The sequence below is a fragment of the Caretta caretta genome, chromosome 25 (genome assembly GCF_965140235.1).
Source record: "Caretta caretta isolate rCarCar2 chromosome 25, rCarCar1.hap1, whole genome shotgun sequence".
NCBI classification, from domain to species: domain Eukaryota; kingdom Metazoa; phylum Chordata; order Testudines; family Cheloniidae; genus Caretta; species Caretta caretta.
Window position 1 is genome coordinate 16,381,237 of NC_134230.1, and position 23,864 is coordinate 16,405,100.

The 23,864-nt window shown below is 56.7% G+C and overlaps 1 protein-coding gene across 3 annotated transcripts in view; it reads left to right on the forward strand.

The window, feature by feature from the left end:
* The window catches only part of DIRAS1 (DIRAS family GTPase 1), a 32,646-nt gene extending 14,384 nt beyond the window's left edge, over positions 1–18,262 (forward strand). For 2 of the 3 annotated variants that reach the window (XM_048830764.2, XM_048830762.2), the window contains exon 2: positions 13,473–18,262. In XM_048830764.2, coding sequence (XP_048686721.1) covers positions 13,497–14,093 — 597 coding nt within the window. In that variant the 5' untranslated portion in view covers positions 13,473–13,496 and the 3' untranslated portion in view covers positions 14,094–18,262. Of the gene's footprint in view, positions 1–75; positions 220–13,472 lie in introns of those variants that run through there. The other variant, XM_048830763.2, reaches the window with a different exon arrangement.
* Positions 18,263–23,864: the final 5,602 nt, after the last annotated feature.

Below are 23,864 nucleotides of genomic sequence, written 5' to 3' on the forward strand. Positions count from 1 at the left end.
AGGCAGCGCCGGGCGCGGCTGGCGGCGGGCTCGCTGGGTGCCCCCCCCCACCCCGCTGGGTGTCCCCCCCCCACCCCGCTGGGTGTCCCGTCCCCCCCAGCGCAGCCCGATCCCGGGGGGCGGGACAGGGAGCCCTGCAGCAGAGCCCCGCGGCCCGGGGAGGCTGGCACGGAAAAGCAAATCGGACCGCTGAGCCCCGGACCCCTGGGAGGGACGGAGGTAAATGATCCACCATCCTCATACCCCCCCCCCCCCCGTCCCTCTATCCTCATACCCACCCTGTCCTCAGATCCCCCCCATCTTCATACCCCCACATCCCTCTATCCTCATACCCCCCCGTCCCTCTATCTTCATACCCACCCCGTCCTCAGACCCCCCCCCCCGTCCCTCTATCCTCATACCCACCCTGTCCTCAGATCCCCCCCATCTTCATACCCTCACATCCCTCTATCCTCATATCCCCCTGTCCCTCTATCTTCATACCCTCCCGTCCTCAGATCCCCTCCATCCACATACCCACCCCCCTCCTCAGATCCACCCCCTGTCCGCATACCCCCCCTCCTCAGATCCACCCCCTTAGCCTCACACCCCCCTGGCCTCAGATCCACACCCCATCCGCATACCCCCCATCCCTCTATCCTCATGTCCACCCCCTGTCCTCAGATCCACCCCCCTGTCCTCTTACCCCCCATCCTCATACCCACCATCCTCATATCCCCCCTCTATCCACCGACCTATCCTCATACCCACCCCCCCATCCTCAGACCCCCCCTTCTATCTCCATACCCATCTCCTATCCCTCTAGTCATCTATCGTCATACACACCCCTCTAGCCATCTGACTGTGAGGGCATCTATCTCTGCAGTCAGATCTTTATATATATACACACCTGTACATCTGTCTACACATGGAAAGGCATCTCTACAGGCATGTGTCTATATGGGTGCCCATGTGTCTCTGTGTCTATCTGTGTACATATAAATATATGGAGATGTGTATGTACAGAGGTATCAATTGATGTACATATGCAGTATCCATGCGTATGTACTGGGGTGTATAGATTGATTTATGTACGTATTTCTGTATAGGTCTAGCTATCTATCTTGCCTCTCTCATTTCCCTCCACCCCATATCTATCTATCTACCCTGTAACTGATAGGTCTATAGCTCCATACTGTACAGCGGGCATCTTCCTTTTGTGCTTTTTGCATTCTCTAGTGCAGTATTTCCTCACTGCCCATCAGGAATTAGCAGTTTGTTTATTCCATGCCAAGCAGTACACGACTGTTCTCACCCTCTGTAGGCAATATATAAAAATAAACCCCCCTCCACAGCGTTAGCTACGTGTTCTGTGCAGGAAGGTGATGGCAAGGCAGCCAGCTGGCTCATGGAGCCCCCAAAATAAGCCCCCTCAATTACTTCTCCACACACTCAATTTCCTGATCAGAGGGTTGTGCTGCTGAGTGAGGAGCAGCCTGCTACTAGGCGAATTGGATCCAATAGGTACGGTTGCAATCAAGGTATTTTTGTTCAGAGCATGAACAGAAGCGTGCAAACCAGGCTTGAGCAGTTAACGAGCTCTTGGAGTGGATGTAAATGTGTGTACGTGTGTGGATGCATGTGTGTTTCTGTGTATGCCTCTGTGGGAGTGTGTGTGTGTATCTAGATTTCTATATATATATATACATACATATAGAGCGGACTCACGTATATTTAGCTCTCTCTGTATATACGTACGTACAGGTCACACATACATGCGCACACACCTATCTAGAGGTCATACGTGTTTTTGTACATATGTATCTCTAGATCTCTCTCTACATACATAGAGTGCGCACACAGACATGGCACGAAGACACACACAGCAAAGACATGGCACACGCACACAGCACACACACGGCACACAGGCCATTGCTTGTGAAGCACTGTGGGAACCCTTGACGCAGCCCCAAGCCTGCACTCAGCTGTCCAGGGCTCCTGTAACCAGAATAGGGGATCAAACTGGTTTGGGTAAACCACGCAGCATAGGGGGTTGGGCAGACAGTGCTGGATACTGGAAGAACCCAGCTGGCAGTCCCACCTGCCCCCCACCCCTCCATTTGGTGAAACCCACCATGTTTCAGGCCTTGCCAAATGCCAGAGATGAAGGTGGGGCAGAGTGGGTGCCAGGAGCAGCCCTCCTTCCAGGCCATGCCCCCCCCCATACCAGAGAAATGGCTTGGAGAGTTAATCACCATGAGTTGCTCTAAGAATATGAAGGTCCCCTCCACCCCAAAACTTGCCTTATCCTTGGTCCTGTCTACTCTGGGGACAGCAGGATAATGGCCTTGCTGTACAGATTCTGCTGACTGGGGTAGCCAGGGGGTGCCCTGGTGGAGGTGACCAGGTGGGGTGCTGGGTGCCCTCTGACTCCCATCCATCCTGGATGAACTGGGGGTGCTCGGCTCCTCAAGGGATCAGGCCCCTCATAATCGTCTGAAAAGTGGTGGGAACCGATTCTGTCCTCAGCAGCAGGTGCCCTGCCCACATTGGGGCCGAGGGTTTTTCTCAGATCCCTGGGACGTACCTGGGAACAAAGGGGCAGGACAGCTCCGTGCTTGCCTCTGGCCTTCATATCCTGGAGAGCAAGAGAGCCCAGCCCAGCGCTGCGTCCTGCACAAGCCAAGCCAAGCGTTGGCACAATGAGCTGGGCATCGCCCAGTGGCGCTGCACCCGTCGCACAGGAGCCGGGTGGTGTTTGCCCCGGGGGGGGGAGTGATGCCAAGGGGTCGGGGGTTGTTGCTGGGACTCTTAGGGCTGTTGAACTGTCTGCTCACTCGCTCTCCCTGCACCCCAGGGAATTTTCCACCTGCGATTGCTTCTGTCACTTCCTCAGCCCAAATCTACCCCTTTGCCAAGCAGGTCCGGGGCCCTCAGGCCCTGGCTCAGGCTGCCCAGCACCACTGGTGATCCCTCCTCTGCACCCCACTGAATCCTGAGGTGCCTTGGGGGCTCAAGGGGGCTGAGAGCTTCGTGGGGCGATGGCACCCGTGGCTCAGGGCAGAGCACAGGGATTTTGCACCCAGGGGCTGGTGTCACCCAGTGAAGTGGAAGGTGGGAGAGACCAACCTCCCCTGCTGAGGGGCTTCTATCGCTCTCCATTGCCATGGGGCCCGAGCACCTCACAATCTTTGAAGTATTTATGCCTACAAGCTGGCGGAAGGGGGAGGGCTATTGTCCCCATTGCACAGATGGGGAACTGAGGCACTGCCTCCCCCCCACCCACTGGTATTTAGGCACCTGACTCCCACAGAAATCAGTGGGAGTGAAGAACCTAAATCCCTTTGAGGATTCGGACCTAATCAGCTTGCACAAGGTCTCTGTGCCAAAGCCGGGAATTGACCCTTATCTTCTGTGTCACAGGCTGGCACCCCAGCCACTGCTTTACCCTTCCTCTAGTTTGGCCTACCTAGCCCGTCCCCTCATTTCTCTGGGATGGGCCCACCAGGGGGTAGCTGGAAACCATGGGGGCACTAGAGTGGGACCCTTTTGTGATCTGAAACAGAGGCAATGGGGATGGGTGTTGTCTGCTGCAAAGTCTGGCTGTCTTTCCACTGGGGAGATGTACCATGGTGGTGGGCTGTGTGCTAACATGAGCTTAACCCTGAAGTAGCACTTAGTGTGGACATGGACAAATGTGTTAGCTGCTCGTGGTTAAGGCCAGAGTCCCTCGTTGACTGGACATGACAGTCCCTTACCACACTACAGGCAAAATCATGTTTATTATGATGCTAGCCTCTCGAGTTCCCTGCCCAGACACACAGCGAGAGGCAGTGCCTGCCCCAAAGAGCTGACAATCTAAATGGACAAGGCGACGGGCAGAAGGGAAACTGAGGCACAGAGCAGTGAAGTGACATGCCCAAGATCACCCCGCAGGTGAGTGGCAGAGCTGAGACTAGCATGCAGGTCGGCTGACTCCTAGCAAAGTACCCTCTCCACTGGGAAACACTGCCCCTCTTAACATGCCTTCCGTTTGCCCAGTGTAGACAAGGCAGTCTGAGATTTCTGTATTTTAAAGGATGTCTCAGTGCTTGGTTCGGAACAGCAGAATCCAGTATGTTCAACTCTTCAAACCCCAGCCTTTGACTTTCCAAGGACAATAGAAGAGAAATCCCTGGCATCTCCTGGGTGATTCCTCTGTCCATGATCCCAAGCTGGCTTTTCAGCAGGGCTGGCAAACTCATTCCACCTAAGTTTGAACCCAAGCTAAAAAGACCATGTGGTTGAAAGCATGGCTCAGGCTGGAAGGCTGTTTGCATTCCGCTTAGAAGAGGGGCTGGGGACAGGAGAAGGTTGGCTGGGGGGAATGTGGAAAACTGCAGCAGGGAAAGGAGTGGAAAGGAGAAGAGAGAAGAAAATGCAGGCAGGTTCTGTGCAGTGTCCAGAGCCCCCTGTGCTAGCCTGGATTTCAAGGCAGAGAGGGTCCAATCTTCACACAAAGCAGGGGCTGGCTGGGGCGACATGTGTTTGGGTCTGTTCCTGGACCTACCCTTGGAGGGAAAAACCCATGGAGTTAAATTACAAGGAGCAAAAAGGGTGATGGATCTGCAACAGTTTTGCAGACCCAGAATATCAATTGTGGGGTTCGCACCCCAACAGCCTCCCAGCCCACTCCCCAGCCAAATACAATCAGACCAGCATCTTGTCCACCTGCCTGCTCCTCCCTCCCCAGAAGCAGCTGGTTCAGGGCAGGCCGCATTGTTAGGGGAACTCAGCTCCCATTGAGGTGGCTGAAGGATGTGGCCAGATTTTCCAAAGTGCTCAGCACCCATCAGCATTAACCACAAGACTAACCCCCCCCGCCACTAGTATCTTGGGTTTCCCTTACCCCTTTTGCCGCTAAGGAATTGCCTCATCCACCACTGAAATGCAGCCGCCTCTGGGCTGGAGCGCAGCGGCTGTTTAACAAGTCTCTTTCCAAGGCCTTACCACAAATCCATCTTTCCTGGGTCCCTCTGTTCTATCTTTCACCAGCATTACATTAACTAGGACAAAGCCTAACCAGTGATGATTTAAACACACAAACAGGGCTGGGGTGGGGGTGGTACGGAAGAGAATCACTGAAGCAGCCAGACTGGGAATTAAACCAGCTGGTGAGCAGTCAGATGCGCTAGGGGAACTTTTCCATTGCTGGCCTGTGCAGGCCCCTTTCCCCACCCGGTCCGGCAGAGCAGCGGGGTGAACTCGCACCTGTTCCCTGCCCAGCCGCTCGGACAGTTGCGAAGGGATCAGGATGTTCTGAGAGCATCACAGGAGGGCGAACCAGCCCTGTTTCAGCCAGCTAGCAGATCAGAGGAGCCTTCAGCCTGCCGGGGCCCTAGAGCAGGGGAAAGACAAAGGGTTTTATCATCTGGTTAACCCCCCCGCCTTGGCCCCCCACAACAGTCTCCTCTGTGCTGATTGCTCCATGGCCCAGCTGGCCCTACTCAGAGCCTTCTCCGCTGAGATGTTCAACTGGGGCCAGGTTTTCAAATGCCCTCCGTTCCCATTGTTCTCAATGGGGCTAAATTCTCCATTGTATTGGGAGGGGGAGAGCTGGTGGATTCGCTATTGTTCTCAATGATGGATGGATTCTCCAATCTAATGGGGGAGGGGTGCTGGATTCTCCATTGTTCTCAATGGCTGGGGGTGGATTCTCCATTGCAACGGGGGGAGGGGTGGTGAATTCTTCATTGTTCTCAATGGGGCTAAGTTCTCCATTGTATTGGGAGGGGGACGGGTGGTGGATTCGCCATTGTTCTCAATGATGAGTGGGTTTTCCATTGTAATGGGGAGAGGGGTGGTGAATTCTTCATTGTTCTCAATTTAGGGCGGGTGGATTCTCTGTTGGTTTCAGTGGCGTATGGGGGGTGGATTCTCCATTGTTTCCAGTGGGGGAGGGGTGGTGGATTCCCCAGTGGGAGCTGCTGGGTGCTGTGTTCTTTGGAAAGTCTGGGTGCCAATGTGGTTTTGTGTCTGTGATCTGAACACCCTGGGAAGATGGGCTGAGACCGAGCAAACTCATTACGCACAGGCCACCCAATAGGTAACAGTTGGAGGGCGGGGGCAGATTGGAGCTGGTGATATGGAGGTGATGGTCTCTGGGAGAAGCATTTGTTTCAAGCCCTGTAACAAGAGTTGGCCTAGAGAGAGACAAGGCAAGGCATGTCTGGGACTCTGCCAGCCGGGGGGAGGTCCCTGCTAAATGAGACCCCGCCCAGCCCTGCATTGGGCTCTGAGATGTTTGTGTATTATTGAAAATCAAAGGACGTCCAGCTGCCATGTAGCTGCCCTGAGACTTCAGCCTCCCATCCCCAGGGTGCTTGTCTTCACTTGCAAATTTGGTCCCAATATCAGTGCATGACCTTGCCGGGTCAGGGTAACTGACACCATCTGGGCTTGCGCCGCTCACACCAGTGCAAAGTGGGTGCAAAAAGTTTACCATTGTGCCCTGGTAGCATTTCACCACCACTTCACACTGGCATCTATGAAGCAGGGCAAGGGGAATCAGGTCCCCAGGGCAGGCTGGGACTGTTATGATTAAAAATCCCTTGGGGACCAGCTGGGATGGTGTTAATCCAACCACCCCTGTCTACGCTGAGTGCTGGGGTTGGGATATTTGCAAGAGTTCAGCACCAGTCTAGGAATCTACGAAAGCGACCAGATTTTCCCCAGCGTTCTGCACGTTGGGGGCCGTGCCTTGAAAACCTGGCCCCAAGCCACATTCAATATCATGGTTTTACTGTGTCTATATTGCGGCTGGGGGTGAGCTTCTAGTGTACTGAAAACCGCTCTCGTGGCCCCCAGACCCCTGGGGCTGAGCTCAGGTGGGCTAGCCTGTGGCTCCGATGGAGACACGACATCCACGTCACTATTTTTAGTGCACTAGCTCGAGTCTGTCTTTCTGGCTCGCTCCCAGCTGCGCTGAGATGCTCTTGTTCGAATTGGCTGAGGAATGATGTTACTCCCTAGCTCTTATCATCAGCCACGCTCAAAGCGCTTTACAAAGCAACTGTTGGTCTCGTGATCCCTCTTGCACAGATGGGGAAACTGAGACACGGTGGTGAAGTGACTTGCCCAAGGTCACCCACCAGGCCAGTGGCAGGGCTGGGAAATGAAGCAGGTGTCCGTATTCCTAGGGCAATGATCTATCCACCAGACCACACTGATGCCCAGACTCAGGTGCAGTCTACGGGGCAGATTAGCTTCGGCACCTCATCTCCTGCCCAAACCTGCCTGGTTTTCAATGTCCCCATTCACTCACTCTGGCTTTAACCCACTGACTTGCACTGCAGTTGCTCGTGAGGTGCACCGACTGGTGAATCGGGCTGTCCAACACGAGCTCTCTGTTGTTCGGAGCGATTTCCTTCAATAATTGATGGGGACGGATGAGGGAAATTTCTGAACGGTATTAAAGACTCTCCGGCGGGATTCAGGGCTGCTGGGTAATGCAGTACACCGGAGGGGTGATTAACCGCAGCTCCTGGCGGGTGCTGTTGTTTTTCGTGCTGTCCCCGGGGTTAGGAAGTGGCTGATCAAAAGTGTCTTTGCTGCCGTTAAACCAGCCACAGTCGCCTGTGTGAAAATGGCAGCTGCCCACTCGGCAGATCTGCAGCTTGTGTGTCTGTCGGAGTCAGGTCTGCTGACTTGAATGCAGCAGTGGCTTCGCTCCCATCAGCCCTCCAGGAGGTGCTCTGAACAAAGTAGATGAAAGCTACGTGAGGCAGTGTGGTCTGGCAGAGTGGGCCCTGGAGAGGGCATCAGGACTCCTGGGTTCAAATGTCAGCTCTGCTGTTGACATGCTGGGATGGGGAAGTCACGTCCTCTCCCACCCTTTGTCTATTTAAGCAGTGTGCTCTTCAGGGCAGGGCCAGTCCCTCACTGTGTGTCTGTGCAGCCCTGATCGCAGCTGGGGTGCCTAGGTGTACTGTAATCACAGCAATATTCTGTCCCGGGTGTCACCAGCAACAGCATCAACTGGGTTCTGACTGTGGAAGCTTTGAGTCCAATTCTCTGCCGCCCTGTGCAGTCATTTACATTGGTGCTGAGCCGGTGTAAGATGCTACCAGATCAGGGGGCCTTTGCATTCACCTGGCATTGGTGTAAATGACTGGTCAAGGCCCAGAGGAATTACATCCCTTTGTTCCCAGTGTTGATGTAAGTACAAAGAACTGGGTACGACTTTTATTTCCCAGGTGGCATTTGGCATTGTTAGTTACAAAGAATCCTTCCCTTTACTTGATTTGATTTAATTGGGGATTGGTCCTGCTTTGAGCAGGGGGTTGGACTAGGTGACCTCCTGAGGTCCCTTCCAACCCTGAGATTCTATGATTCTGTCCTTGTAAATTCGTAATGTTTCCCTATGCGAAGGGCAGAATGCACATACTGCATCTCTGCTCAGGAAACCAGGGGCAGGAAAGGACAAATGAAAAGTCTTCATTGGCGCGAGCACAGTGTGTGTGTCTCATTGGTCTGCACTGTGCACTCAGCCCCACATGGCTGCTGAGCTGCACCCCCAGGGAGAGGGCTTAGAATCATAGAAGCATAGAATATCAGGGTTGGAAGGGACCCCAGAAGATCATCTAGTCCAACCCCCTGCTCTAAGCAGGACCAGGCTTAGGCAGGCTTAGACAGGTAGAAGCCCCTGTTTCACAGCTACCTCCACCCCATGTCGACAGAGCAGAGCAGGCCAGGGGTGGCGTCCGTGTGGGGTTCCCAACGCTTTAACCCAGCCCCTGGCTTTGATCATTCCGGTGCTGTGTTCGTCCCACAGCAGAATCAGAGCAGAGCTTCGCTGGAAGGGACAATCTCCCCGGGCAGGGATGTGCAGCGCCCACCCCTGTGTCTTGCAGGGCATGGGGGTGGGGGGAGTTTCAATTTCCCAAGCGTTTATTGCTGGCCAAAGGTGCTGATTTGAAAGCCCTGCAGACTGAAGCCTTTTATTCTTCCTCCAGCCCAGGCAGAGCCTGGGGACTTGCAGAGTCAGCCACCTCCGCATGCTGCCGTGACTTCTCCGTAGGCAGAGCGGGGAGCTGGCTCTCTATGGCCGTCTCAATCCTCAGCTTGTCTTCTAAGCCTGCCGAGAACCCGGCTGGCTAGTGCTGGTGAATTTAATGTCCAGGGCACCTGCCCTCCTGCTACTGGACTGAGAGCCCCTGAACTCGTTCATTTCACCTTGGACGGTGACGCCCCTGGCTTTCTGTCATTGCTGAACTGAGTTAGCTACGAGCCAGGGACCCCAAGGCAAAAGGGGGCTGCAGCCAGCCAGCCCTCGCCCCCTCAAAGACTGTGATCTTCCAGCAAACCTTGCTACAGATGCCGTGCCGGTGGCAGCGAACTGGCCATATGGCTGCACTGTGGCATCTTATAAAAATAGAAAGTGCTGATCTATTATTGGGAAGTCCACCCCAGGCAACAAGGCAGGACCCAGCGCTGCATCCTGCATGTTCCCTGGCCCAGTCTGTTCTGGGGCAGGTGCCTGGGGCTTTCTCAGTGGGGATGGTGCCAGCAAGGACTCTTCAAGGGCAAGCAGATGGCATGGTTCTTGGGCAGTGCCACCCCTCAGCAAGGGGGCTGTAGTGGTTAGAGCTGGGGGGACTGGGAATCAAGGCTCCTGGGCTCTATCCCCAGCTCTGGGTGGGGAGTGGGGGTCTAGTAGGTTAAAGCGGGGGGGCTGCAAGCCAGGACTCCGGAGCTCTGGGCTGGCCCTTTGCACAGGGGTGAGTTACATCCCACAGGCAGAAAAAACAGACCCTTTGCTAGCAATGAGAAGGGAAATTAGAATAATGTTCCCCCCATTCCCCGCTCCTCGGGGAGACCCCCCCACACACTACCATTTTATTTTTAAATAGCTAAAACAGCAGCTGCTGCGCACACGTGACCCACGGTGCAACTCCGGAGCTGCCTGGCAGTGCGGGACTGCTTGGAAACCCAGATCTCCCAGATGCTGCGAGTAATTTCACCACCTGGCCTCTAGATCCATCAGCCGTTGCTGGGGAGGGGTCAGAAACCAAGCTGGAGTGGATAAAAAGAAAACCCACGGAGGGTGGGGAGAAGTGGTCACCACCCGTGGGTCGTGAGCCATCTCTCTTCTATGCCCAGCATTGGCACAGCCGGGATCCATTCTGGGGTGGGCACAGAACTCCAGCCCAGGGTTTTTCAACGTCAAAGGGGAGATGGGAATTAGCAGAGGCACTTGGGGAAGGAAAAGAACTGGAACTGGACTCCTGTGGGGTGAACTCAGGGACCGACGGGCACATGGCAGAAGTACCCAGACTTTGAGAGGAAGGGGGGTTTAGCTGCTAGGAGATTGCCCAGATTTTTAAAGGTGTTTGGGCACCTTAGTGCCTTCTAAAATGTGGGCCTTAAACTTTCTGGGTCTCAGTTTCCTCTCTGAAATGGGGTTAACGAGCCTTCCTTTGTTTAGACAGTGAGCTCTTTCAGGCAGGGGCTGGCTCTCACTGTGTCTGGGCCGTGCCTGGCCCAAGGGGACCCTGATCTTAGCTGGGACAGGGACTGGTTCTCACTGTGTCTGGGCCGTGCCTGGCCCAAGGGGACCCTGATCTCAGCTGGGACAGGGGACTGGCTCTCACTGTGTCTGGGCCGTGCCTGGCCCAAGGGGACCCTGATCTCAGCTGGGACAGGGACTGGTTCTCACTGTGTCTGGGCCGTGCCTGGCCCAAGGGGACCCTGATCTCAGCTGGGACAGGGGACTGGCTCTCACTGTGTCTGGGCCGTGCCTGGCCCAAGGGGACCCTGATCTCAGCTGGGACAGGGACTGGCTCTCACTGTGCCTGGGCCGTGCCTGGCACAAGGGGACCCTGATCTCAGCTGGGACAGGGACTGGCTCTCACTGTGTCTGGGCCATGCCTGGCACAAGGGGACCCTGATCTCACAAGGGTCCCCTAGGTGTTAACAAAAGAACAACATGCAGAAGGCTGATTTTGCCACCCCCTACTCACATGGATAATTCTCACTGAAGTGAGTAACTCTATCGACTTCCATGGGACTATTCCTGTGGGTCAGGATTAGGCCCCAGGGGATGTGTGCTCAGGGGTCTGGACCACGTCCAGCCCGCACCCACCAGTTACCCGTTCCCAGAACTGGGCTGGGGAAGTGAAACCTCCATGGGGTTCCCCCTCCATGCATGTAGCCGGCCCTCAGGAAATCCTGGGACTCCCAGCGTCCCCTCTGCCCCCCGTTCTGCCGCTCTCCTGCCCCCCTGCACCAGCGCTAACGGCGGTCCCCTGTCTCCCCCCACCAACCGGCCTGCGTCACTGAGCCTGCTCCAGAGCCGGAGGCTTGCTCTGTGGAGCAAGGGGTTAGCGTCCAACCTGCCCCGCACTCCGATATCCTGCCAGCTGGGGCGCTGGGGGAGAGAAGCAGGGCCGAGGTCCTGCGAGCTCCGACGTGGGGGAGGTTGGGTGGCAGCGGATGGAGGTTTCCAAGAGGAGGAGGAGAAGGAGAACCCTGCTGAGCTGCATCCCGGGGGCGGGGGAGATAGCGGAGCGCTGGCTCCCCACCAAGCAGCATGGACCCCACCCATTGCAAAGCAGGAGTCACCCCCTCGGAGTCAGTCCCTCCGGCATGAAACCCAGGGAATCCCAGCCCCATCCCACGCACAGCCAGCGTCTCCCGGAGCCCAGTGCTCCCTTCTGCAGCAGCTGAGCCACCGGCTCGTGACAGCCGCGTGGGAGGCTCTGGCTGATTGCCATTCCTCGCCACCTCGGCTTGGCTGGAGAACACCCAAGGAGGCTGATTAGCATGCAGGGCCAGGCTGACCCACATGAAAGATGCCTCTGGCAGCTTCCCTGGTGCGGCAGGGGAACAGCATTGCACCGAGTCCCCTTCACTCCCAGCCCTGCCCTCCCCACTGGCCTTGGCTTCCATGGCCCATCGGCTCTTTGTGATGGGGGGGGATAACACGGTCGGCAGTGTGGGCCCAGGCTGACGGGTTATTCTCCTCCCGCTGCGGTGTGGGGCGGCGGAGCCGATCCCTCCACCGTGCTGACAGCATATTCCCTGCACCGGCCACCTGGGAGGAGGTTGGGGGCGTTGGGCCAGGTTCAAGTCCTGGGTCTGCCACTCATACCAATGGACCCTTGGCCCAGTCACTGACTCTCTTTGCATCTTGTCCCCTGTCAAATGGGTATAATGGCCCTTCCTCTGCCTCTCTTGTCTATTTCGGTGTCTCTCCCCTCCATGTCTGTGCAGCGCCCGGCACAATGGGGCCTTGATCCCAGCTGGGGCCTTGGGCACGAAGGTGACAGTCATGCCTCAGAGGCTGCAGCTTGAGGGTTGACGCCTGGTGTGTTTCCTTTTAAGTTAAAAGGGAATGTGGCCCCATCCCCAGCCCTTTCTTCAGAGGCTGCCTTTGAGCCCGGAGTGGAAGCCCCGCGTCCCTGTCTGTCTCGCTCTCACCACCCCTCGGGGCTGACCCTCCCGCTTTGGCCTGCGTGGGTTTGATGAGCAGATCTGGGGAGCCCGGCGTCGCCCTTTGGAACAGGAGCTGGGGTCGGCACCGGCTTCGCCACCGGGCCCCCTGCTGGGCTGTGGCCCACTGCTGCTGCTGCCAGTGAAAAGCCAGGGCTGCATCGGTGCGTGGGCGGGTGGAACAACGAGAGGTCATGTGGTCTAGTGGGCACAGCACCTGGGCGTCTCCTCCCAGCGGAACCAGCCACTCCCGCTGTGTGACCCTGGGCAAGGCGGGCACGAGCTCCGGGCCTCTGTTTCCCCATCTCTGCAATCTCAAACAACGCTTGACAGCCCCTCGGCAAGGCTAGCAGGGAAGAATAGCAGCTAAGGGCTAAGTCTGGGGAGATTTAACAGCAATGGAAACCTCTGGGTCCAAATGGGAGTTGCTGGTACGAAGGAGACAGATGCCCTGTAAATGCCAACGCCATGGGTGGAGCTAGATGCAGGGTTACATCTCTTATGGCACAGCCCAGGGATGGGGGTTTATTCTACCTTTGCATCTCCTGCGCTGTCTGTCACTCGGAGCCTGTGCAGCCCCCGGTAGGGGGGGCCCGATCACGGTTGGGGCTTCTGGATGCTGTTGAAATAGAAATAACAGGAGAAGACCACGCGGAGCTGGGCGTGGGAGGGGAAAAGCACAAGGACTAGGATGGTGTGATCTTGCATTCACATAGGAGAGGAGTAGTTTGGGATCTGGTGGGTGACACCAAAGACTAGATGGAGCAAACCATATAGCAGGGCGGTGGGACCCAGGGCAGGGGGGAGGATCCGGGGAAGTGGGAGGATCCAAGGAGATGGGGAGGTGGAGAGCAGGGGCTGATGGTTGGAACCAGTATGGGCTGTCTGCTGCACTGGGTGGTCAGACCCTACAGCCAGTCTGGCCCATCCCACCCTGCTCTGCCTGTTCCATTCCTGCCTGTCGCCGTTCCTACCCTGTGACGTGTCTCCTTCTCTCTCCCTTTTGTCTCATCCCCTTCCAGGTGCGTCAGCATCCCCCGTTCAAAATGCCCGAGCAAAGCAATGACTACCGGGTGGTGGTGTTTGGAGCCGGCGGTGTCGGCAAGAGCTCCCTGGTTTTGCGCTTTGTGAAGGGGACGTTCCGGGACACGTACATCCCCACCATTGAAGACACCTACCGGCAGGTCATCAGCTGCGACAAGAGCGTCTGCACCCTGCAGATCACCGACACCACAGGTAGCCACCAGTTCCCGGCCATGCAGCGCCTCTCCATCTCCAAAGGCCACGCCTTCATCCTGGTCTTCTCCGTTACCAGCAAGCAGTCCCTGGAGGAGCTGAAACCCATCTACCAGCAGATCCTGCAGATCAAGGGCAGCGTGGACAGCATCCCCATCATGCTGGTCGGCAACAAGTGTGACGAGACCCAGCGGGAGGTGGAGACCAAGGAAGGGGAGGCTGTGGCCAAGGAGTGGAAGTGCGCCTTCATGGAGACCTCGGCCAAGATGAATTACAATGTCAAGGAGCTCTTCCAGGAGCTGCTCAACCTGGAGAAGAGGAGGAACATGAGCCTCAACATCGACGGCAAGCGGTCCAGCAAGCAGAAGAGGACAGACAAAATCAAGGGGAAATGCAGCCTTATGTAAAGCACCGGACTGTCCCTCGTCTCTTCTCCGTCTGACAAGTTTAAACATCGGCGTCGGAGCACCAGGCGGCGTTGCCCTCCCGTCTCCCCCATTCCTCCCTCTCGCTGCATCTTATCACTGTGACTGCTCTGGGGAGCCAGCGGTGCACGCTCACCCAGGACCATTTCCCTTTCCGATTCCATGCTTGGTACGTTCCCCTCCCCGGCGACGGGGGCCACGGTCTCGCTCTCTGGAAGGGGGATATGCAATCCTGGGGGCTGGGGCTGGATTGCACACATGCATTTCAGTTTTGTTTGTTTGCAGCGAGATGAGGGATGTGCAGGGGGAGCCAAGGAAATGCCGCAGAAAGACGACTCTTGATCAACGTCTTCTCTCTTCTCTTCCCCACTCTCTGGCTTTTGACTCCATCTGTGGATGCAGCCTGCAGGGAGACCTGTCTGAGCCTTGGCATGGACACTCAGCCCATCAGAGATACACTCACGTATTCCGGCATGAACTGAACAGCGAATGCTGCTAATACTGAGAGCTTTTAGCTGGGGCATAGTGGGGGGGAGTGGATTTTTATGCATGGGGGTCAGTCCTCATTTGGTTCCCTAATGACACCGAGACCCCAAATCTACAGGCGAGGGGGCAGAGGCTGCTTTCAGGCCCTCGCAAGACCCTTCCTTAGCAGTCAAAGGAACACACACGATTCCCAAAGGTGATCCGATGTACGTCGCTTAAGCGGAGACTTTGAAAGACTAGCAATGAGCTTTGTCTGGCCAGGCTGGAATGCTAACTGCAACACAATCCCAAGGTCACCGCGGCCCTGCTGGGGATGGGGCCGCTCTCAGGTTGTTTGCCCAAGTTCCAAGAGATGCCAGGATCCACGCAAGGACCTGGAAGCTGACAAGGACATCTGGGGTGGGTACAATACCCCACTGGGCAGTGGTACTCAAAGGAAGGGTCTCTACATTGCTGAATGTCCTGGCTATTTGAACAGTGGGAGACACTGAAAAACAATGCATGTGATCGGCACAAGGAGGATTTTAGCTGGCCATGGCCAAGTTAAAGAGAACGAGACACTAGCCTAGGAGGGGCTGGACAGGAATGGTAAAGCAGCGAGAAGAGACAGAACCCAGCTGGAAGGGAGTTATTTACGCCGACACAGCGATGAGGTGGGATGAGGGCAGGGTGTCCAGAGAGAAGCGATCCCTTTCCCACCCTCAGGATTTGCCTTTTTCTTTTGTTGTTGCCAAAATGCCAAGCAGTACCAGCTCAGCGTGAGAGGTCAGCAGTGCGGAAGTGACTGAAAGAATAGCACATATCTAGCCAGCAGTGGGGACGAAAGGGCTAGAGGAGCAGGGGTGAGCGGCAGCATCTTGATGGTGTTTTGGACGCAATGTGGAGCCGGTGGGATTTTCAGGGTGTTGAGGGATGAGGGGCAAACGGCTGGGCTGGGCTGGGCTGGGGCAAGTCATGCCAGGCCGTGCTAGGTTTGGTAAGAATCTCAGCCTGAGGTGGAAAGTGTGAGTGTGGGGGCTGCCTTTGGAAGATCTGCCCCTAGCCCCACTGTCTGTGCAAACAGTGTATTTCCGGGTGCAAGCAGGCAGCCCTTGGTGCACAGCAGCTGGGGGCGGTGCTGCAGAACAGGCTACAGTGTACACACAATGGGTGGGGATGCGAGACAAGCATATGCACACGAAAACTGGGCGCCCACAGGCTTGATTGCCCCTTGGTGCTTGCACTAATGCGTGTTCTGCGCGTGCCTGGTTTCCACACTTCCCCTTTTGCATGCACAGTCCCCCGTTTTTGCATGTGGACTAGGGACCTGTTTTGCAGACGGCTGGCAAATCTGGCTGGATCTCTCCAGCTAGAGATGTCTGAATCCCAAGCTGTTTCCTAGCCTTCCTCCCCCAGTGGCCACAGACTCTGCAGAGGGCCGCGGTCCAGCTCTGCGACATCTGAATCAGGAGCCGGGGGGAGGGGGAACCTTTGCACTTAAACCCTCATACCAGAGTGAGCGAGCCGGCTGCGATGGATGGCACAGGGTCTGCTCCAGTGGGTACCACCCAGCTTAGCAAGACCCTCCTCCCTGCTCTCCCAGTACCACCCTCCCTCCCTACCAAAGCACAGCTGCCGTGTGCCCCCCACCACTGGCATCCTCCTTTTAAATAGGCGCTCTGGTCTGCTCCAGGGACAGCCCCAAGCAAGGCAGCTGGCAACACCAGTAGTGCAGCAGGGGACGGCCACGGCTGGGGTATTTTATCCCTATGGTCCCTAGGGAATTGCCCGATGGGCCCCAGGTCCAACGGCTGCAGATGCTCAGGGGTAGCCATGCCAAGTGGACTGACCCCAGGCACGTCCCAGCAGGACCCAAACCCTGCACCCCGCCCCTGTGGTTGTAATAGGCTGACCCAGAACTCTGCAGATCCAACCTGCGGCAGGAGCCCCTTGAGCTCAGCCCTGCCACTCACCAGCCCCCTTGACTCTTAACCCTTCGCAGCCCAGAAGCTGCTGGCCAAAGCACAACGTGTGGGGCTCCTCGGGAGCCCTGACCTAGCACAATCGCGGAGAGCGCTGACGGGGGAGGCCCCTGGGTCTGCGCTGCTGGACCCCAGGGAATGAGGCCGGGCCTGATGCACGCCCCGTGTGCTGGAGTCTTGGAACTCTTGCCTACAAGGCAGGTCTGGAACTGGACCCAATGGCCTCTCCACCTACCCCTCTCCCAACTGCCTTGTTGGGGTAGCCTGCGTGTGGCTTGATGCCACGGTGACGGGTGCCACTGGGATATCACCACGGCCACGTGGATGGAGCCAGTGCAGGAGGCATCATGTGGAGGGGAGGGGGGGAGCTCTGCCTAGAGACTGGCAAACCCCAGAAGAGTCAGAGTTCAAAGCAGCACCCGAAGGGGAGAAGTTCTGACCTGACCTTACCTCCCTGAACATTCCAGTGGGGGGGAGGATTTGGCCTCCTGGAGCCTGCAGAGTTGGGCTGCAAATCTGTCCGGGCAGCCCATCCCAGGCCCAGCTCCCCTAGCGGGTGTAAATCCCCACTGACATCAATAGGGGCTGTGTCACTTTACGCCAATGGGGGGCATCTGGCCCCCTCCAGCCCTAGAAGCTCAGAGACCGCCACAAAAATGCCTAATAAGGGGGTGGGTCAGATTACAGAGAGGACAGGGTTATGCTGGGTGCGCAGCTGGAGGAGGAAGAGGGGAGGGCTCTGTCTGAACCCCGCCCAGCCCCTCGCTCGTCAGGCAGGGCAGAATCGGCCCAAGGAGGACTCCGCAGGAAGCAGCTGGCTGCAGCTGGAATCCCTCCTGGCACGAGCTGCGTTCCCTGCGGAGCTCGCTCCCCGGGTGGCTTGGCCAGGCTGTCCCCTCCCGACTCTGCACCAGGGAAGGGATATTCTGCTCGCCCAAACCTGTCCCCTAGGGGGTGCTAGGGGCCTCCTCACCACCAGGGGCAGCTTGTCCACTAGGGAGTAAGAGGGGTCTCTCTGCATCGGGGCTAGCCAGCGGCTCGTTCCTCCCCCGGATGGGGGTCCAGGGCACCAGCTGTTGTGCTGTGAGTTAACGGGGAGGAGCCTCGGCCATCCCTGGGGTCCAGCGAGGAAACTAGGCTCTGTCTCAAGTGAAGCAGAGTCGTCCCCGTCAGCCTAGCCATGCTCAGCCCGTGTCTCGGACGGGGGGCAGCCAGGCTTGGGATCGCCCCATTAGCCTGTTACCCCCGGGGATGCCAGGCTGTATATCAAAAGCAAGGCACGGCTAAGGGGACTGGCGGGGGTCCAGGCCCCCAGCAGGAGTTTTGTCGAGGCACTGACCCGTCCACGTCGCCTTGAAACCAGGCCCAGTAATAATAGTAATAACGAGGAGCAAGATGTTTGTTTACACGTGTATCTGGCCCGGTCATATGATATTGAAGATAACGTCCTCCCAGCTAAGAGACTGGCGTCTTGAATATTGTATGGTGCTTTGAAACTCAACTCTCGTACCTTGCATTGTAAATACCAGTCCTGCCTAGACCCCCCTCTGACGCCAGCATGAGATCAGTAACTAGCTCCCATGCATTACTGGCTTTTTAAAACCAACCGAACAAAGAAAGAAAGGAACAAGACGATGTTACAATGTAGCCTTTATTCTAGAACTAGTCTTCCTGAAATAAATAAATTACTCCTGCATTCCTGCATGGTTGGTGTGATCAATGGCTTATAGCACGGTCTGACTGGGAACATCTGATCTCCCCCAGGTGGAAGTGGCTGGAGCTTGATCCCTCATCGGTCTGGGTCAGTCACTCTTGGAACAAGGGTCTTTGCAACCAGTCCTTTGGCTCTGCCTTACCCAGTTCTGTCACTTCCCATCTCCCCTGGGCAAGGGTTGCTGTGTCAACCTTTGTATCCAGCTTCAACCCTCTCCCTTCTAAACAAGGGCTCCCTGGCAACCTGCCCAGAACCCCTCCCCGGGCAACCAGCCCCCTGGAGGAATGCTTCACCTGGGGTTAGAGGCTGCCTCCTTTGCCCCAAGGAAGGAGGTGGCTGCCCTAGACTTTCCCTCACCGTGGAGGACCCAGCTTTGTGCCTGGTCCCTTCCGCTTATGAACTGACAGCTGGAACTCGCCAGCCCGGGTTTGCCCTAGGGCCACGTGGCCTGGCTCAGGGTCGACGGACAGGGTCACCCCCTCCACCCAGTGCCAAATGAGATACAGCGGCCGAGTCCCAGCTTCCACACGGGCCGGCCTCCCAGCTGGCCAGTCCCTTGGGGCATGGAGCCACCGCCCGGCCACCTTCAGAACCCCACCCACCAGCCCAGGTGAAGAAAGGAGCAAGGGCAAGACTGGACTCCTAAGGGGACCTCCCGCTCGGCAGCTGTCCCTTTCCTCTACCTGCTGGCATGGGGCTCCACCCACGGGCAGTGGAGTTACAGGACCTTGCTCCTTTATTAAAGACCTAGCCCAACCCAAATTTTGCCACCTGGAGCCTCAGGGCGGGCGCGCTGATTCCAGGTGGCATTAGTTAGGGATAAAGCGATAAGAAAGTGGGAGGGGAATTTTCTGTTCTGGGGAGAGGGGGCTGCTTTCTTTGTCCAGGCAAGAGAGGAACCTTGGCCATAGGCTCCCACTCCCTGCAGGGCACAGAGGCTTTGTCAGTACAAGGCTCTTGCGTTCTTACCCCACCATCCCTCCAACAACGGGCCCACGAGAGCAGCGTCTCTGTTGCTGTTCCCATATGGGCCCCCCCTTTCCCCGAGTTTCTGCGGGTATGGAGCAGCTGGGACCTGGAATCCACAGCTCAGTGAGTGACACGGGATCTTTGCTATAGAGGCAGGTTGGTGGGGAGCCCGACACCTCCGTGCTCATCAGCCCTGGAGTCACCCCAGCAGGCCCCAAGCTCCAAAGTGGGGCTCTGGGGCAGAGAGCAGGAGGGGTCACAACCAGACAGTGGTGCGCTGCTCAGCAAGGGCCCTTGTCCTGTCAGCGGCGGGGCAGGGGACACTGGAGGGAGAGGGAGGGCCTGAGGGGCTCAGATGCATTTGAGGACGTGTGTGTGATGGTGCAAGGAGACTGTATATGTGTCTGTGTGTGCATGTGCGTGTCTTTGAGTGTGCCCATGCTGCTGCGGTGTGTGTGTTTCTGTGGGAGCCTGGGAACATGCCCAGCGCCCAGGAGCCAGGAACTGCACCTGGCACCCACTGAGAATCCAGGAGGCAGCATCCAGATGTCAGTGTAACAGCCGTGTTAGTCTGTATTCGCAAAAAGAAAAGGAGGACTTGTGGCACCTTAGAGACTAACCAATTTATCTGAGCATGAGCTTTCGTGAGCTACAGCTCACTTCATCGGATGCATACCGTGGAAAATACAGAAGACGTTTTTATACACACAAACCATGAAAAAATGGGTGTTTATCATTACAAAAGGTTTTCTCTCCCCCCACCCCACTCTCCTGCTGGTAATAGCTTATCTAAAGTGATCACTCTCCTTACAATGACAGGCTTCAGAGTAACAGCTGTGTTAGTCTGTATTCGCAAAAAGAAAAGGAGGACTTGTAGCACCTTAGAGACTAACCAATTTATTTGAGCATGAGCTTTCGTGAGCTACAGCTCACTTCATCGGATGCATACCGTGGAAACTGCAGCAGACTTTATATACACACAGAGAATATGAAACAATACCTCCTCCCACCCCACTGTCCTGCTGGTAATAGCTTATCTAAAGTGATCATCAGGTGGGCCATTTCCAGCACAAATCCAGGGTTTAACAAGAACATCTGGTGGGGGGGGGGGGGGGGTGGTGGTGGAAAAAACAAGGGGAAATAGGCTACCTTGCATAATGACTTAGCAACTCCCAGTCTCTATTCAAGCCTAAGTTAATTGTATCCAATTTGCAAATTAATTCCAATTCAGCAGTCTCTCGCTGGAGTCTGGATTTGAAGTTTTTCAACTTCAAAGAGTCCGGCTCTCGGGTGACGTGGGTGAGGAGCTCACCTGTCCCCTCTCCCTGGCTGGGCAGGGACCCTGATCCATGGTGACACACGGTGCCCTGGGTAAGTGTCTCCCAGCACGTAGTGATGTCCTCCCTCCATGGGCATCAGCCTCAGGAACCTGCTAGCATTACACCCAGGAAAAGGACTCCTTGCCCTGCCCCCCTCCCCGCACATCGGCCTAGCAATAAGTACTTGTTGCTCAGTGAGACGAGCCTGGGCCAGGCTAGCCGGGGGGCACACCTAGACCTCTCATATTGCTAGCTGGAGGGGTGCGTGGTGGTCTGTGAGTGGGGTGCAATGTGCCCCTCTGGGGGACAGTGTATGGGGGTGGTGTCTCTAGGGCAAGCAGGGTGGGAGGGTCAATACTGAGGTGATGGGGCCTTAGAAACCCCCGGGGGCAGATCAAGTATTATTTATTCACGTTTCTGGAGCCCCCAGCTGAGCTCAGGGTGCCAGGCGCTGCTCAGACACACAGGGAGAGACCGTCCCTGCCCCGGACCGGCTGGCATAGCTATCCTGGACTAGTTCCCCGGGGGACACTCTGCCTCCGGGACAGCTGCGTGAATCCACCCTCTGCCTGAGTCCCGAATGATTCCCCTGTCCTAGACAAACCCAGAGCACACGAGAGAGACACAGGGTGCGGGGGAGAGAGAGGAAGTGATTTGCCCAAACGACAGCCCCTGGCATGGGCCAGATGGGGGCGGGATGAGAGGGGAAGGGGGTGTGATGGGGGAGTGAATAGACACACGTAGGTGTGCATGCCTGGAGCGTGTGTGTGTGTGTGTGCACGCCTATCATGTGTGTGCATGCATAGATGTGCGTGGCCCCCGTGTGCATATGCGTGTCCCTGCGTGTGCCTGTCCATGTGTGCACATGTCTGCGTGTGCATGTCCCTGTGTGTGTGTGAGACGGTGTCACGGCTGTGCACGCTCCCAGCCCCTTTCCGTGCCAGCTCCCCTCCGGCAGCGCCCGGCCCCTGCCGCTCCCCTCGCCAAGGCAGGTGCCAATCACCGCCCCCTCCCCTCTCTGTCACGGCAGGTTCCCTTGAGGGGAGAGGGGCTGGCAGGGCTGGGAATGCGTCATTCGGCCTGTTGCCATGGAAACCATCTGCTCCCTGGGTGTTTGGCAGCTGGCTGCTTTGGGCACGTGGGAGATGGGGGTGGGGGCTGGGGCTCAGGTGAGTGGGGGCGGCTGGAGGAGCAAGGGGAGTGTGCCGCGTGGGGAGCAGGAGATGGCAAAGGCTGGAGAGATCCTACATTCATCCCCTGCAAGGCCGGACGGGTCTGATCCCTGGGTCGCACGGGCCGGAGACCGGCCCCCAGATCATTCCCAGAGCAGAGCTGTTAGACAAACAGCGTCTGGCGTTCAGCATTGCCAGTGAGAGAGAGCCCACCGCGCCCCTGGGTCATTTGTTCCAATGGCTAATTGCCCTCACTGTGAAAAATTCACACCTTGTATCCCGTCAGAATCTGTCTAGCTTCCACTTCCAGCCGTTGGAGCATGCTAGCTCTGTCTGCTGGATGGAAGAGCCCGTTATTGTAGATTTGTTCCCCATGTAGATACTTATGGACTGGGATCAAGCCACCCTGTAGCCTTCTCTTTGCTAAGCTAGACTGAGCTCCCTGAGTCTCTTGCTGTCAGGCAAGTTTTCTAACCCTTTAATCATCCTCGTGGGTCTTCTCTGAGCCTCTCCAATTTATCAACATCCTTCCTGAGTGGTGGGCACCAGAACGGGACACAGGATTCCAGCAGCGGTCGCACCAGGGCCAAACACAGAGGTAAAATCACCTCTCTGCTCCTACTCGAGAGTCCCTTATTTATGCATCTCAGGTTGGCATTAGCTCTTTTGGCCACCGCCTCACAATGAGAGCTCACAGTCCGCTGATTGTGGGGAGGGAGACAATCTTTTTCAGTGTCACCGCTTCCCGGGGCAGAGTCCCCCCTCCTGTAAATATGCCCAACACGCTTTGTTCCTCGATATCAACATTTACATCCAGCCATATTCAAACGCATCTTGTTTACCTGCGCCCAGCTTACCAAGCCATCTAGTTCGCTCTGAATCCATCAGTGACTCGTCCGCTTCATTGTTTACCACGCTCCCAATTTTTGGGTCATCTGCAAACTTTATCAGTGATGATTCTGCGTGTTCCTCCCGGTCATTGGCCAGCTGCTTTCACACTTGAAATCCGGAGGGCAGCCTTTCACACCCACCTCCAGCGATGAACGGGGCCCATATTGCCCGGCCCAGCCCCTCACTCATTGCGTTGCAAGCTCCCATCTAACTGCCTCTCAGTCCCACCCTGGTCTCCTTCAGCCCTGCCTCAGGCCACTCCCTCCAGATGAGTTCGGCTGCAGGTTTCCACTGGATCCTCACTGGCTTTCCCTGCTCCCATCTGTCACCTCGAGGTGCCTTCATGGGATTTCTCTGCCCTTGCTGGCATTCAGCATCCGCTGTGCTTCACGACATGCCCCCCCACCCCCCAGATTGTTAGCGGCAATGCTGAGACCCCCAGGCAGCCTGAGCCAGTCCTGCTTAGCACCCGGCTTTGTTTCCCACCCCTTGCCCAGTGCATGGCCTGGGAACACAAGCCAGACCTATGCTGATCTCAGCCCGTTCCTGTGAGGTTGCAAGAGCCAATGGACCAAACTCTGCTCTGTTCCAGTGGGTCTAGCTGCTCAGCTTAATCGGCTTCCTCCGGAGCTATGCTGCAGCTTCAGGATCTGGCCCCTCGTTCAATCAGCTGCACATCTTTCATCTCCCCAGCCTGCCACCCCAGCCAAACCAAGAGGCAAGCGCGTTTTGCCTGGCGTGATTTATTCTTCACAGTCCACCTGCGGCTATTAGCACTGCTGGGGTGGGGGGTGGGCCCCCGGCCATTATCTCTGTGCCACAGGTGTGCACATCAGCTGTGTCGGTGCAAAAAGTGGCCATGGATTTACTGAGCTTCCTCCTCCTCAGGGCTGTTCTCCCCAACCCAACTGGTGCCTTGGCTGCCTGGCATGGGCCAGCAGGAGTGTCTGGGCTCAAACTGCAATAGCAACCGGTGATCAGCGCTGCTCTCTGTGTTAGGGCAGAGAGAGATCCCGGGAGACTGGTACTCGGGGGGGGAGCAGCGCTTCACGGTGTGAATCCAGGCTCAGGGCCCCAGGGAGCCAAGTGCTGTACAGAGACCGTCCCTGCCCGGAAATGTCCACAATCTGCACGTTGAGTGAGAGCCAACAGCTGGCTGAGACAGACAGACAGACAGACAGACTGGAGAGCCCAAGGTGAGCGCACGAGATGGTTGTGCACCGTGTAAGGAGTAGCTGCCA